The 13043-nt window shown below is 49.9% G+C and overlaps 1 protein-coding gene across 4 annotated transcripts; it reads left to right on the top strand.

Moving 5' to 3' along the window:
• The first annotated feature begins 2117 nt into the window (after window positions 1–2117).
• LOC141744188 (uncharacterized) lies at window positions 2118–7802 on the top strand. 4 transcript variants are annotated; one of them, XR_012587358.1, is made up of 5 exons: window positions 2230–2360; window positions 2869–3865; window positions 5375–5453; window positions 6914–7094; window positions 7369–7790. XR_012587358.1 is itself a non-coding variant. In XM_074589622.1 (4 exons), the coding sequence occupies exons 2-4, from the start codon at window positions 2880–2882 to the stop codon at window positions 5596–5598; spliced, it is 1068 nt and encodes a 355-aa protein (XP_074445723.1). In that variant the 5' UTR covers window positions 2230–2360; window positions 2869–2879; the 3' UTR covers window positions 5599–7325. The 4 variants fall into 4 exon arrangements, 2 of the variants coding, with proteins under 2 accessions (XP_074445714.1, XP_074445723.1); XR_012587356.1 differs by having other exon boundaries at window positions 5375–7094; window positions 7369–7802; XM_074589622.1 differs by lacking the exon at window positions 7369–7790 and having other exon boundaries at window positions 5596–7325.
• Window positions 7803–13043: the final 5241 nt, after the last annotated feature.

Genomic DNA, 13043 nt, shown 5'->3' with positions numbered 1-13043 from the left:
TGGGGACAGCAGAACTGTTTTCCCACTGTATCAGGTCAGAAGGAAAAGTTGTGGTAAGCCTGTTCAAGGGCACTAAAGCAAAATAAAAGTCTTTTGTTTCTTCTGCTTTGAGTAACTGTGGAAAACACTAGCATTTAACTCCAATTATTTAACAATCATAGTCAACGTTTTAATGAATATTCATGTCAGTATTTAAGCATATGGAGACAAGCATCACTTCAGGTTCTGCAAACCTTTGCAACCTGAGCCAAAAATAAATGTGTTCTGTCCTCTTGGTTGACTCAGTACTTCCAAATGAGGTGACTCAACTGCATGAAAGTCTCATGAAAATCTAGGCTTCTCTCTTACCTTTTGGTAAATCCAAAATTTTTAAATTTTTTTCCCATGCGCTCTGAGATTCCTTTCATCAAAACAGCCACTGTTCCTCATTTATCAAGTAGTTTGGGAATGCGTCAGGTGCTGGAATTTGGGAATCATAGGATGGTTTTGATACAGGAGCTGGTGATACAGTAGCCTTGAACAGCACAAACCGCTGGGGTGGAAGGCCTCTCAGGCCTTACTGATACCAAGTTAAAAAGAACATATGGTTCCCTCCTTACTGGAATAATGTAGCTAAGTTTGAAATGCTTTGTAAGCGGATGAGTTAGACATCTGCTGGGTTTAGTTGGATAAAAGGAAGCCTTGAGACACTGCATCCTTGAGTAGAATAGATAGGGAGAGATGCTAGAATAAGCTAGTTTTGTGAAAACATGAGTTGCAAACTAAGCCAAAAGACCAACTGAGTATGCGCGAAGGCCAAGTTCAACCAGCGGACACGGTGAGGAAGACTATTGACGACCACCAGAGGACCCTGGAAGACCACAAATGCATGCGGAAGACCACCACGCAATGGATGCACATGCGTCCGGCACATTTACATACAGTAATGAGTTTTAGGTGATAATATGAGTATGTTAATCATTTCCAGGAAATGTAATGAATATGTATATTCTGATTGCTCATAACATTTGTAGTTGAGCAACTCGGTGCGTGCACTAGGCAGAGTGATCCCCTGTGTGTCCAGCGCTGCAATAAAGCATGCCTGCTTTCTAACACTCCAAAATTGAGTGTTAGAGAGTCTTTAATTGCCAGCTTACAGTAACAGTTTGGGTTGGAAGGGACCTTTGAAGACCATCTAGTCCAACCCCCTGCCCTGGGCAGGGACACCTCCCACTAGACCAGGCTGCTCAAAGCCCCATCCAGCCTGGCCTTGAACACTTCCAGGGATGAGGCATCCACAGCTTCCCTGGGCAACCTGTTCCAGTGTCTCACCACCCGCATAGTAAAGAATTTCTTCCTTATGTCCAATGGCAATCTACACTCTTTCAGTTTAAAACCATTGTCCCTTGCCGTATCACTACAGGCCTTGGTAAAAAGTCTTTCTTTTAAGCCCCCTTTATATATTATCGAAAGGCCACAATGAGGTGTCCCCGGAGCCTCCTCTTTATTCTGGAGCCGCAGTAGAGAACTGCGAGGGAGGGATGGGAGACAGCCGTGACACAAAGCCACGCGAGCGAGCGTTCGGTGAAGGGGACAACTGCGGCCGCAGGAGACTGGTGGCGGCTGGAAGCAGCTCGTCAGGGCAGCACAGCAGCGGGCACGCTCACGGCAGCGGGCAGGCTGCGGGAACTGGCAGCCCCGGCGGGGCGAGGGCCGGCCAGCTGAGTCGGCCCACCACACCTCGGTCCTTTTTGCTCCCGACTGCCCCGCGGTCTCCGACCGACCGAGCGCAGCCGCCGGGGCTGCACCCCTAGGGCCAGACCCAGCCGTGTGACCCCCGGCGGGCATGGCGCCCGGCCACAGACCCGCTCCCACCCCTCCTCCTTCCTTCCGAGCCCCTCAGTGGGGCCAGGACGCGGGGCCCAGCCCACGCCGCGGGGGCAGGCAGGGACGAGCTGGGGGGAGCGCCCGGCGGCGGGGCAGGCCGGCGGCCACCCCCCGGGGGCAGCCGGGAGGTGAGCCCCGGCTGGGGAGCGGCCGGCGGCAGGGGAGGGACTCCACCGGCGGCTGAGCCCAGCCCCGGCGCCGGGCCGGGCCTCGCCTTGCCGCGGCCTCCCGCGGCCCCCGCGCCCGCCCAGGGGGGATCCCTCCGCCCGCCGCGGCGGAGGGCAGGGCGGGCCGGGGCCGGAAGGGTTACAACCATAGAGGCCGGCCGGCCGCCTGCCAGGAGCCGCAGGAAGTGCTGGCGGGGCCGGTGCGGCGCGGGGAACTTCCCCTCCCCGCGGCCGCTGGCCGCGCCGCGCCCAGTCGGGGCTGCGCCCGGCGCCCCCCTCCGCCCCGCCCGGGCCGGGCCGGGGCCGGGGCCGCGCCGCCAGGCGGAGGTGAGGCGGGCACGGCGGGTCGCCGGCCCCGGGCGGGGGCAGCTGAGGGACTCGGGGCGGGGCTGCGGGGGTTGCTTTTTGCCCTCAGCATCGCCGCCGGTGCTGCTGCCGCGGGAGGGCGGCGGGGGATCGGGAGCGCCGGCCGGGCGGTGCCGCCAGGGCCCGCCGCCGCCTGCCGGCCTCCTCCGGCAGCTCCTTCCCCGGCCCAGCGCCTCGGCCTCCAGTGCCCTGGCACAGCCCCCCTCAGGCGGGGGGCGAGCGGGAGGGGGAAGCTGCCGGCCGTGTCGGTCGGGGGTGACAGCCAGGGGGGATGGAGCCGGTCCCGGCGCCTTCGCCGCCTCTCCCCTGGCGGTGGCGGAGCCGGGAGGGACCGTGCGGGGGGAGGGAGCACCTGGCCGGGGACCCTGTGTGGGGTGGCTACCGTGGCCAGATTGGGTGGTGAAGAAGGGAGTGAAAGGTGTTGGTTGTGTCTGGACTCTGTGTCTGAACTGTACTTCTGTCCCGGCAGGTGATGGGAGCATGAGTGAGAATGAGGGGGATCTCCAGCGAGATGGGCTCCCAGAGGCAGCCAAACCCTGCGGGGCCATTTCGGACTTTTTCATAAGGGAAGTTTCTCCTCATGGTTGCGACCAGGAAGTGTCCTGTCCGAGGCCGGACCTTCTCTCCCCGGAGACAGAGCCAGAGAAGACTTCTCGCTGCAGCTTTCGGAAGCGGAAGGAGACAGCGGTGCCCCAGCGAGCATTCATGGGAGAGAAGCCCTACATCTGCATCGAGTGCGGGCAGAGCTTCAACCGCAGCTCCGACTTGATCCGACACCAGAGGATCCATACAGGGGAGAAGCCGTACATGTGCGCTGACTGCGGCAAGAGCTTCAGCCGCCGCTCCCACCTCATCCAGCACCAGCGCGTCCACACGGGTGAGCGGCCCTACCAATGTAAGGACTGTGGGAAGAGCTTCAGCCAGAGCACCCACCTGGTGCAGCACCAGCGCAACCACACTGGCGAGAGGCCTTATGTCTGTGCCAAGTGCGGGAGGAACTTCTACCAGAACTCAGGCCTGCTCCGCCATGCCAACTTTCACACGGGCGAGAAACCCTACAAGTGCCCGCAGTGCGGGAAGCGCTTCAGCGACAGCTCCAACCTCATTGCCCACCAGCGGCTCCACACAGGTGAGAAGCCCTACAAGTGTGCTGACTGCAACAAGTGCTTCAGTGAGAGCTCTAAGCTGGTCATCCACCGGCGTGTCCACACAGGTGAGAAGCCATACTTGTGCCCTGACTGCGGAAAGAGTTTCAGCCAGCGCTCACACCTTGTCCAGCACCGTCGCACCCACACTGGGGAGAAGCCCTACAAGTGTGCCGAGTGCGGGACCTGCTTCAGTGACAACTCCACCCTCATCCGTCACCGTCGTATCCACACTGGGGAGAAACCTTTCAAGTGCTCCCACTGTGGGAAGAGCTTCAGTCGCAACTCCTACTTAGTCTCACACCAGCGGATGCATGTGTGGTAGGCAGCATGGTCTGGGGTGATCAAGGATGCAGCTCCTGGTCCAGGCCTGTCCAAAATGTGCCTGAGGGGCAAAAGGGTAGACAAAGGTGTGATTATAGGCACCTGGATTATAGGCAGCTGGCCAGAGTAATGCCTTTGGCCCATGTTGCCCTTTTCAGTCACCTCCTCCTCCTAATGCACCTTGGGCATGGACAGAAAGTGAGCAGTGGCTGCAGTGGGTAGTTCTGCATCCCAAGGCCCTGTCATCCTCTTTGCCTGGTACTAGAGTCGGATGCCATCTGTCACATGGCTAAGGTGCAGATAGTTTGTCCCACCTCCCTGTGAGAGGTGTCTGCCTGGGAGCCTGAGGAGAGAATGCACAACATTAGGTCACACGATGAAAAGCTGCTTGGTCATGCAACATATGCAAGTGTCGTCATGTCAAGGGAAATAAGATGGGAGATGGGGTCTTTAAGGGGCTTTGTTCTGCTTGCAGCTGAAATGTTGTGACCTTTATAATATTGCAGAGGTCTATGGAAGCTCACTGTGCTTGTGGTCTAAGCCAGCTCTGTGTCTCCTACAGCAGTCAGGAAGGTCAAAGCTAAGTAAAACGTACTGCTGAGAGGGTGGAGACTCTGCATTATCCATATACAGTGTGTGGGCCAACTTGAAGCACAGGCAAAGACCACTTGAGTCTGCTTGTAAAATGAAAGTGTGGGCATACCCTGAACCAGAGAAGGAAGGCTTGCCTGCAAAGGTTTTCTGCAAATGCTGCTTGGATGGTAGGAATGAGGGAGCTGCGGGATAGCAACATGGCCTGTTCTGAAATCTCGGAACTGGTGGGTAACCGATGTAGAAAACTATCACACCTGGAGGCTTAAAAAAAAAAATAATCAGAATTATACTTGCTGCTTCTATGACTATGGTACTCAACTTGACAGGTGTATGAAGGTTGCCTGTGAGTTTGTATGGGTAGCCTTCTGCAGAATTCGGATTCACAGATAGGTTTCAAGTGGGCTGGTGTAAGATGTGTCACAAAATAGGACAGAACAACGGTGTACTAGGACTTACCTGATTCCATATCAGTATTTCTCAAGTCCCATTTTGACCTCTGTGTGTGTTTGTGCATGTGTGTAAATAACATCTATATGTATTCACATATGTATGAACTAGCTTTTATACTATGTGTATCTTCACACATGTGAGCGATCATGCGTGCACACACCATGGAAGTTGTCAAAATGTCCAGCTGTGACCCTACACCATAACAGTACTTCTCAAAATGATAAACATACTATATATACTAGAATTTCTCAACAAGAAGCTGGGAGAAATAGGTTTTGTACCAAAACATCTGCGTTTTCACATCAGGACATTGTTTTACACTGATTACTTTGTGTGTGTGTGTAAGATCTGGAATGGAGTTGTTTTATTTATATATCTATATAAAAATGTGTGGCCCTATGGTTGCGAGGAATGATTTCCTAATGTCACTCAGCATAGTGCTCTCCCCCTCATTTTACACAGGTGCATATCGGTGGCAGTTATAGGATGTACCCCCCTCATGGTTTTAACTACAAGGAATCGCAGTGCAACACTTTACATGGTTTGTATTTTTGACTGTTTTGCTGCGATCATTTTAGTGATGATACCGTTTGGTGTGCTTATCCAGCACTGCTGGAGCTTAGAAAAGATTTCTGGTTTTGCTATGTACCTTACTAATCCTGCAACTGGCTCCATGGCTTCAGTAGGTCTCTGGAAAAAGGAATGCAGACTGAAGCCAGTGAAAAGACTGGAGCTGTGGTGGGGAAGAGATGAAGGAAATAAAGATGCTAAGAAGATCCATGGATTTGAGCAGCTGCTGGCCAGGGATGCTTGTCCACAGAACTTGCTACTCTCCAAGAGATTGCAGGGGTCCTTTCTGCAAGCCCCAAGCCACTTCTTGACACTCAACTGCTGATAAATGTTATTTTCATATAGTTTAATAAAAAGGAGCTGTAGGGGGAGCATGAAATTGTTTGCAGCTCCTAGAGGAACAAGGCACCTTTATGTGCAGCTGCTCAGGGAAGTAGAAGGAGCTTTCAGAAATAGGGTGGGCTTTGTTTACACAGGAACCAAAGCCTTCGTTTGCGAATGCACATTTTTGCTTTTAGCTTTGTGTTTGTTGTTTGGGTTTTTTTTATGAACAGCTTCAAACCAATGACTTCTTGATTTCTGTTCCGTTTCTGGAAAGTGGTTTGGAAGTGTAACTAACGGTCATCTAATTGGTTCCAGAAGCATCAAGATTTTCATTTGCTAGCAGACTTTCGGAAGGGATACTACAGCTCTCAGTTGGTAGACTCATTTTTAACTGAATTAAAAGGTTATTCTGCGGTGCAGCTGTAGAACTGATCAATTTGTGTGGGTCTGTCTCATTCCAGTTTAAATTTCCTAAAGGAAATCTACAGCACTAAAACTAACCGTTTGACTGGGAAGCCCTGTTTGCCAGGGAAGAACATCTTGTGAATGCAGCTTTTCTTTTGGCAATCTGAACTGAGTCGCTGTAGCAGATCAATGAAATCAAACCCAGGTCTGCACATAGCTGAGCTCAACTCAGAAGGAAAGACTCACATCGAGATTCTGGTTTGAGAAGCCAGCTGCCCCTGAATATGCCTTCGCAGCAGTCCTCAGAGCATTTCTTTTCCTTTCTACATGCTTTGTGAAGTGCTGTGTGTACTTAACAGTGCTCTGTAAATTAAAAGGATTGACGTGCGTTTATTTCTAAGATCTTTATGAACTTTAAAACCGTATGCCAAATAAAAGTGGCCTTAGGGTTCACAGCACATTGCCAGTGCAGTAGTCTTAGTGGCTAGGATTGGATTGCTCACCAGTGTAAGCACATTTCTGGAGTTCCTTTCCACAGCCGCTGTTAGTTTTCACTGTTCAGTGTCACTTGGCTGAAATAATTCACTTCCCCTAGCTTGTCTGCCTTTTACTGTTTGTGGTCATCTAGCTAGAGAGGAGAATCTGGGCACCATCCTTCCTTTGCTGTTACAGAAGTTACAGGGTATGTTCCTCTTCTTCCAGGGATTTAATTTCTTTGTGGGCAGCACAAACTCATGAGCCAAACTTATAAGACAGAGGTATGGGCATGTGCAAAAAGCGAAGAACCGGAAGGTTTACTTTCACAGCAGCTAGCTCACGGACTTCTCTAGCAGCTGTCTCCTCCCTCAGGATCACAGCGGGAGACTACTGGAAAAAGCAAAAGGTAATTAGCTACTATCGTTTCAGCAGACCATCCCTAGCACACCCCGTCCCAGACCCATGGTCGCCAGCTGGTGCCCAGATCCTCCTGCCAGCTGAGGGAGCTCTGTAGAATACTGTAAATTCCTGTTGTGCTAATGGTGCTTAGATACTACAGTGATACTATGGCACTTTAGAAATAACTAAGATAGACAAATGGATGAATGATGTCTCTGAAATAAAGTTTTTCACCCTAGTGTTCTTTGTTTTCCCATCTCCTCTTCTTTCTTTCTCCGCAGAGTGACCTCCGGAGCGTCACAGTTTCTTTGCCCCTGGCAGATTTGGAAATACATGTGTCATCCTTCACAGAGGGGTGACTGTTCCTTAACACAACTGCTGTGCAATGCAAATAAGAATCCGGAGGTGAGGGGTATTCTTAGAAGTGGTCTTCATTTTCTTCTAACATTTCTGCATGAATCTGAAAAGCCAGAGGATGGCACACAGTGCTCGCTATTCCTTTACAAGAGAAAGTGGCAGAACCTTATTCGGCAGTGCCACACCATCCTGCTGGTAGGTGAACCTGGTTCTGACAGAGCCACAGCTGCTCTGAGAAGATTATCTTCCCAGTTCTCTCACCTGGGTTGTATGAGATCCAGTTTTCCAGTCCCCCACTGACAAAATATATGTAATAGGATGACTGAAATACAACTTTTACATTCCTCTTTGCTTCATTATTTATGCCTGGGAGAACAGATTACTTTTGATCTTGGATAACAGGTGTGGTTTGTGTGTTTAATAGATTTTAAAAAGTATTTTATGTGTAATCTCTAAAGCAATTTTTGAGATCTATCAAACAAACAGAACTGCCATCGCATGCACAGCAAACTGTGTGCTTTGTGGCCCTGTTTCCCCTTTACCCCAACACCACTGGTCTGAATGGCCAGAGACACAACAACAGGAGCTCCCATCTCTGTCAAAAAGGAAAATACAGGGTATTTCAAGGAGATGGAGCAAACAGAGGCCGAAAGAGGCATAGCTGGGGTAGTCTGCTTTGCTGCTTTTGTTCTTGTGTCCCAAGCCCTGAAGGGCCTTTAACCTTTCTGTGATAAACCTGATACATCTCCTAAGTCAGCTGATCTGCCCCTCAGCTGTCCCCTCCCTTTTCCCATTCAAGGGCTTGCTGGCTTTCTTAGTAGAAAATGCATGAATCCACCTGGTGACACAGCTTTTGCAGTCTTGATGATCGACTTTGACTACCGGTTGGTTTTCTTCTCACAGGCCTGGCCTGTTTGGGACATTCGTTAATGTGGACAGATGCGAGAGCCTAGGAACCAGAGAGCATAGGAGCCAGGCTTCTTAGGGGAAGCAGAATTTTCCTCTGTCTTCCTGAGCCTTTCTATGGAGGTACCCATAGCTGCAGGTAGCTGACTCTGTGCCTGGGGGACACGTTGGGATGGGTGGGACAGCATGGTCAGAGCACAGGAACCCTTCAAGGGTAATTGAAAGCTCCCATTGATTCACGCAGGCCATACCAGGTCCAAACATCCTCACAGATGCAGAGAGTGCAAAGATGTGTGAACTCCTTTGTTTCCTTCCCTTTGGGACTCTCTGTGCAAAGCACAGCTCCATGGGATGTAAAGGTTGGCATTGCTTGGAAGAGACTTGTCTGAACAGCCGTATGGACAGGCAGTTCAAAATAACTCTACCACGCCACAGCAAACCTTGGCTGCACCAAGGAATTAACCGAGTAACCTTCATCCAAAAAAGCAAAGCTACTCACCGAACTTGCAAGTGGCCTCAGGAGGCCAGACCAAGGGAGGTTTTTCTGCTTGGAAATGCAACTGGTCTGACCCCTGACGAATCTTACTCGTAAAAGTTTCTCTGGAAATAGTGCAAGCACAACTGTCCTGCACAAGCCTATCTCCCTGCCTGGGGCATGGGTAGCAGCATGGCATTATTAAGAAGGCCAAGACAGCCAAAGTAAAGCTATCACAAGGCATTTTGGCGTCTCAAAAATGAATGCTTGAACCAGCCCACCATGTGAGGGAAAGGGTAAGCGGAAGAGGTTGAAATGGGATGAACAGCTGGGAAGAAAGACTGGGGAATTGGATTTCCTGAGGCTGCTGGGAAGATGAGGTGATTTGGAGGTGGTAACAACTGTATGGGAGAAGGGTCACCATTCTCCAGATCCCCCAATACCTCCCTTATATCTAGACTTCTTTTTTTTGTTTGCTTTCCAGAGCTCTTGCAATTCTCCTGCCGCTGGTCATATGTTGCTTTGGACCATTGCCTGCTACATCTCTACCTCAAGCTGACTTTCACCAAAATACTACTGAACTCTACCTAGCCACGGTTCGGGTGGCTGTGCTTTCCCATCTTTAAGCACAGAACCACAGAGGAGGCTTCTCTGCATCAGTCCCTATTCTGTCAAATGTTTTTCTTCACAAAAGGGCAGTCTCTGCTTGCTTACCCCAAATGACCCAAGAGCACGCATAACATGCATCTGCCTTTACAGAAGGCAGAGCTTTTGACAGACCGATGTCATTTGATCTGCTGTTTCCCAGCCTTAGGAGAATATCTTATTTTCTAGGATAGGAACTGAGAAGTTCCTTCCTGCAGCTCTGCACCTGGCTATTGTTCTTAAGAAGATGCCTCTTTGCTGAGCAACCGCTTTCCTTTTGCCTGATTTCTTTAGCAGCTGACCTTTGAATTCTCTCTATGCCTTCAGGCAGGCAGAAATACCAAGCAAAACAGGAAAAACAGAGTTTACATGTAGTATGCATTAGAGAGATTGCAGACATCTTTCCAATCCATTGGACATATGACCAAATCATTTTGTGAACTTAGGTTCAAACAGGAACCACAAGCTGCTTTATTAAAAAAAAAAAAGAGAAAGGTATCTTTTAACAATAATTACAAGAAGGGAAGCAGCAATGGGAATGCAGGAGGCAAGGGGGTGGAAAAAAACATTTTTCCTTGTGTCTAGAGAGGGAAGAATTAAAATCACTGAACACAAGTCTTCACATTCTTAGAAAGGTGGAAAAATGTTGGCAAAATAGGACCGTGCTTCTTCCGGACCCTTGAAATCTAAGGACTTACCTGGAATGGTCCACAGTGATGTTAATGTCTCAGGCCTATTCTGAGCAGAGGGGTTGGTGTGAAAGCATTCACAGTTTGCCTTAGGGCAGCCACATCCTGCCCTAAGCCTCAGGCACCTGCTTTCAGTTGGCCACTAATGATGTAGCCACTAATGCTAATGTAACTGTGGGTTTCAACTGCATCTTCCACCTCAATGTGTAGGGAGCCACTAATGCCTAAGAAAGGTGAATTCCTTCCTGAAGAAATGTAACCTGAGAAGATCCTGAAATTCCTCGGGCTCTGAAGCTCTCGATGCTTCCCCTTCATTGTCATCAGCGCTTAAGCCAGCCAGCTCCCAGCAGGGGCATTCCTGGGAAGGGAAGCAATGAAATGCCAAGTCACAAGTAGGAGGGAGACAAAAGGAAATGACTGGTATTTAAAAATAGTCATCGCAGGAGGCATGAACCATGAACTGAAGAGAGAAGTCAGAAGGATTGGAATACAAGAGAAAAATGAATAATTACAGATGCTCCCCTCCAAGCCTATGAGTAGGTGAAAATCATGTCACTGCTGCTGTGATCACGTTGGTTAGTGCTGGTGCATCACGGCGTTGGTTTTGTTCTTCTAGAGTTAAGAAGAAGAGGTGTTCTTCTGGAATACATCCACAAATTGGTACTTCACTCTGTACCATGAAGCTCTTAGATTCACGTCTGTGAAGAATACTCTTCTATTCTCTTGCTTGGTGCTAGTACAGCCCCCATATCTGCAGTACCCTTCCAGCACTTGAAAATCACGGTAACTTTCTCCCTAATCCACAGAATAAACAACATACATCAGCTGAATAGCGTATACTGCCATTAGCTTTTGTTGCCAAACCTTCATGTGAAGGACTGCTAAAGTAAAGCTTGTGTGAAGGTGTTTTGTGCAGGTATCTATGCACAGTGAGGTTTGCACTCTTGTCCCCTATGAACACGGGCAAAACATTCCTGCCTCCTCATTCACAAGTCTCCTTCAACCAGCTGAGAAGTTCATATTTCTTGTAGCAAATGGGTATCTCCAAGGCTGGGCTTTCATGATCCTGTGCTCTTGCGAACAGCTCTCGCCGGCTTGTGACAGTGGATTACATCGGATGGCTGAGGCTCTTGCCATCCCCGGCCACCCACTGGGTTATTTTTAACTTGGATGGCTTCCCTGATCCAGCGCTCAGCACAGCTCCACAAACAGCAGGGTTGGCACAAGTGAGGGAAAATTGCAGTCTGGGGCGGGTGGTAACAAACATCCAAAGGGCTCAGCGGTTCCTTAAGTTAGTATTGCCACCATGCAGTCCACTTCATGAAATAACAGCCCTGGGGGAGCAGCAACGAATTAAGAGAAAGCAGAACAAGGGCGTTAAACAGAAACGTACCTTTTTTTGCACACAAAGAATATTTCCAGAGGAGGACCAGCTTATGAATCTTTTCCAAATGTACATTACACAGCTGGGATTGGTGCTCATCTCTTGCTAAAGACCTTTGAGGAGTGGAGCTGCCAGGTTTGTACTATCCCAGCTCATCCCACTGAAGCTATGGTTCCACCTGCTTTTCTTTCAAAAGCAGCATGATGAGCGTCCCGCATCCCCTCCTCTGTGTGTCCTCATGGTCATCTACTCCCATGCTCCGCTCGCTGTGCCAGTGCAGCTGTGTGTGCAACTGCATCGTGACGCAGATTGGAAAGTTTCAGTGGCTGAAGAGTAATAGTTGCCCACTCTACCCTCGGTTATTTTTAGCCGGATCAGTTCCTGATCCAACCCACTGTACAGACGCTCAAACAGCTGTGTCAGTGTGACGGGGGGGAAAAGGTCTGAGGGAAGGGGAGGAGAGTCTTAGACGAGTTTAATCATCGCTGGTACCAAACGGGAAACCGCAATCATGAATGATCGCTTTAAACGCCCAGTGGCAATTATTTAAACTTCTCTACAGCCACCTGTCTTACTCCTTATGCAAGAAACAAGGCCTAGGGAACTTCACAAGTCTGCGCCAGTGAGGGAAAATAGCATTGCGCTTGGTTGAGCTGCACCTTCCTCAGTGAATCAAGGGAAGCTGAAGGTGAGGAGCCTAAACAAGTCTGCTGCAGCAGCAGTGAGGGCTTCTCACCTGCTTGTAGTTTCGCCAGCCTGTGCGCTTAAATGTCAAGTTTTGCAGAGATCCGAGTTTGCCATTTTAGTAGTTTGTCTGGGCATGAGGCAGGAGCAGTTATCTAGAAGTGCGCAAAACACGTTTAGAAAATGCTCTAGAGGGGATCTGCTGGCAAAACACGTTTAGAAAATGCTCTAGAGGGGATCTGCTGGCATTTTAGAGCAACACGCGGCTTGCTTTGAGACGCTGTAAGTATTGCAGCACAAAAAACAAGCGGCACCTTCTCTGCTCTGCAGAACAGCAGTGTTTTCATGTTCGTACCCTGGGGCTCAGGGTAACCCTGACCACTTCAACCCCTGCTCCCTTCCTCCATCTAGTACACGCTCGCAGATTGGATAAACAAAGAAAAGTCCTTACCCAGTTGTGGCAGCTTGGCTTTGTCTCATGTGCCCTTGCCCTGACCTGGAAGTTGGTTTTCTTGCCACAAGTGGTTTGATGTAACACAGATAAATGGTGTTTTTCATTGTCTTCCCTGAGCCTTTTGCTGCCGGGCTACTCACTCCTGTTTCCATTCATCCTTCCCCAGTGGTGTGCTCTGACAGCACAAGGCAAGGGATGGGGAGTCAAGGCTGATTTCTTCCCATGTTTATAGGGACTTATCTTCACTTTTGTGGGAAAAGCATCTTCTCTTTATGTTCAGAGCAGCAGGTTAAACCCAGAGAGCTGGTATATCCTCCAGCAGCTGGAAGCGGGGACTTTATTAGGGAAAGGAAGGTCCTGCA

Source organism: Larus michahellis, chromosome 1 (genome assembly GCF_964199755.1).
Source record: "Larus michahellis chromosome 1, bLarMic1.1, whole genome shotgun sequence".
NCBI lineage: Eukaryota > Metazoa > Chordata > Aves > Charadriiformes > Laridae > Larus > Larus michahellis.
This window is presented reverse-complemented; position numbering and strand designations above follow the sequence as displayed.

Bases quoted from the DNA above. Each gene is read 5' to 3' on its own strand.
- LOC141744188 (XM_074589613.1), top strand. From the start codon at position 2,880: ATGAGTGAGAATGAGGGGGATCTCCAGCGAGATGGGCTCCCAGAGGCA. The intron at 3,866-5,374 runs GTAGGCAGCATG...CATTTTACACAG, and splicing joins CACCAGCGGATGCATGTGTG to GTGCATATCGGTGGCAGTTA.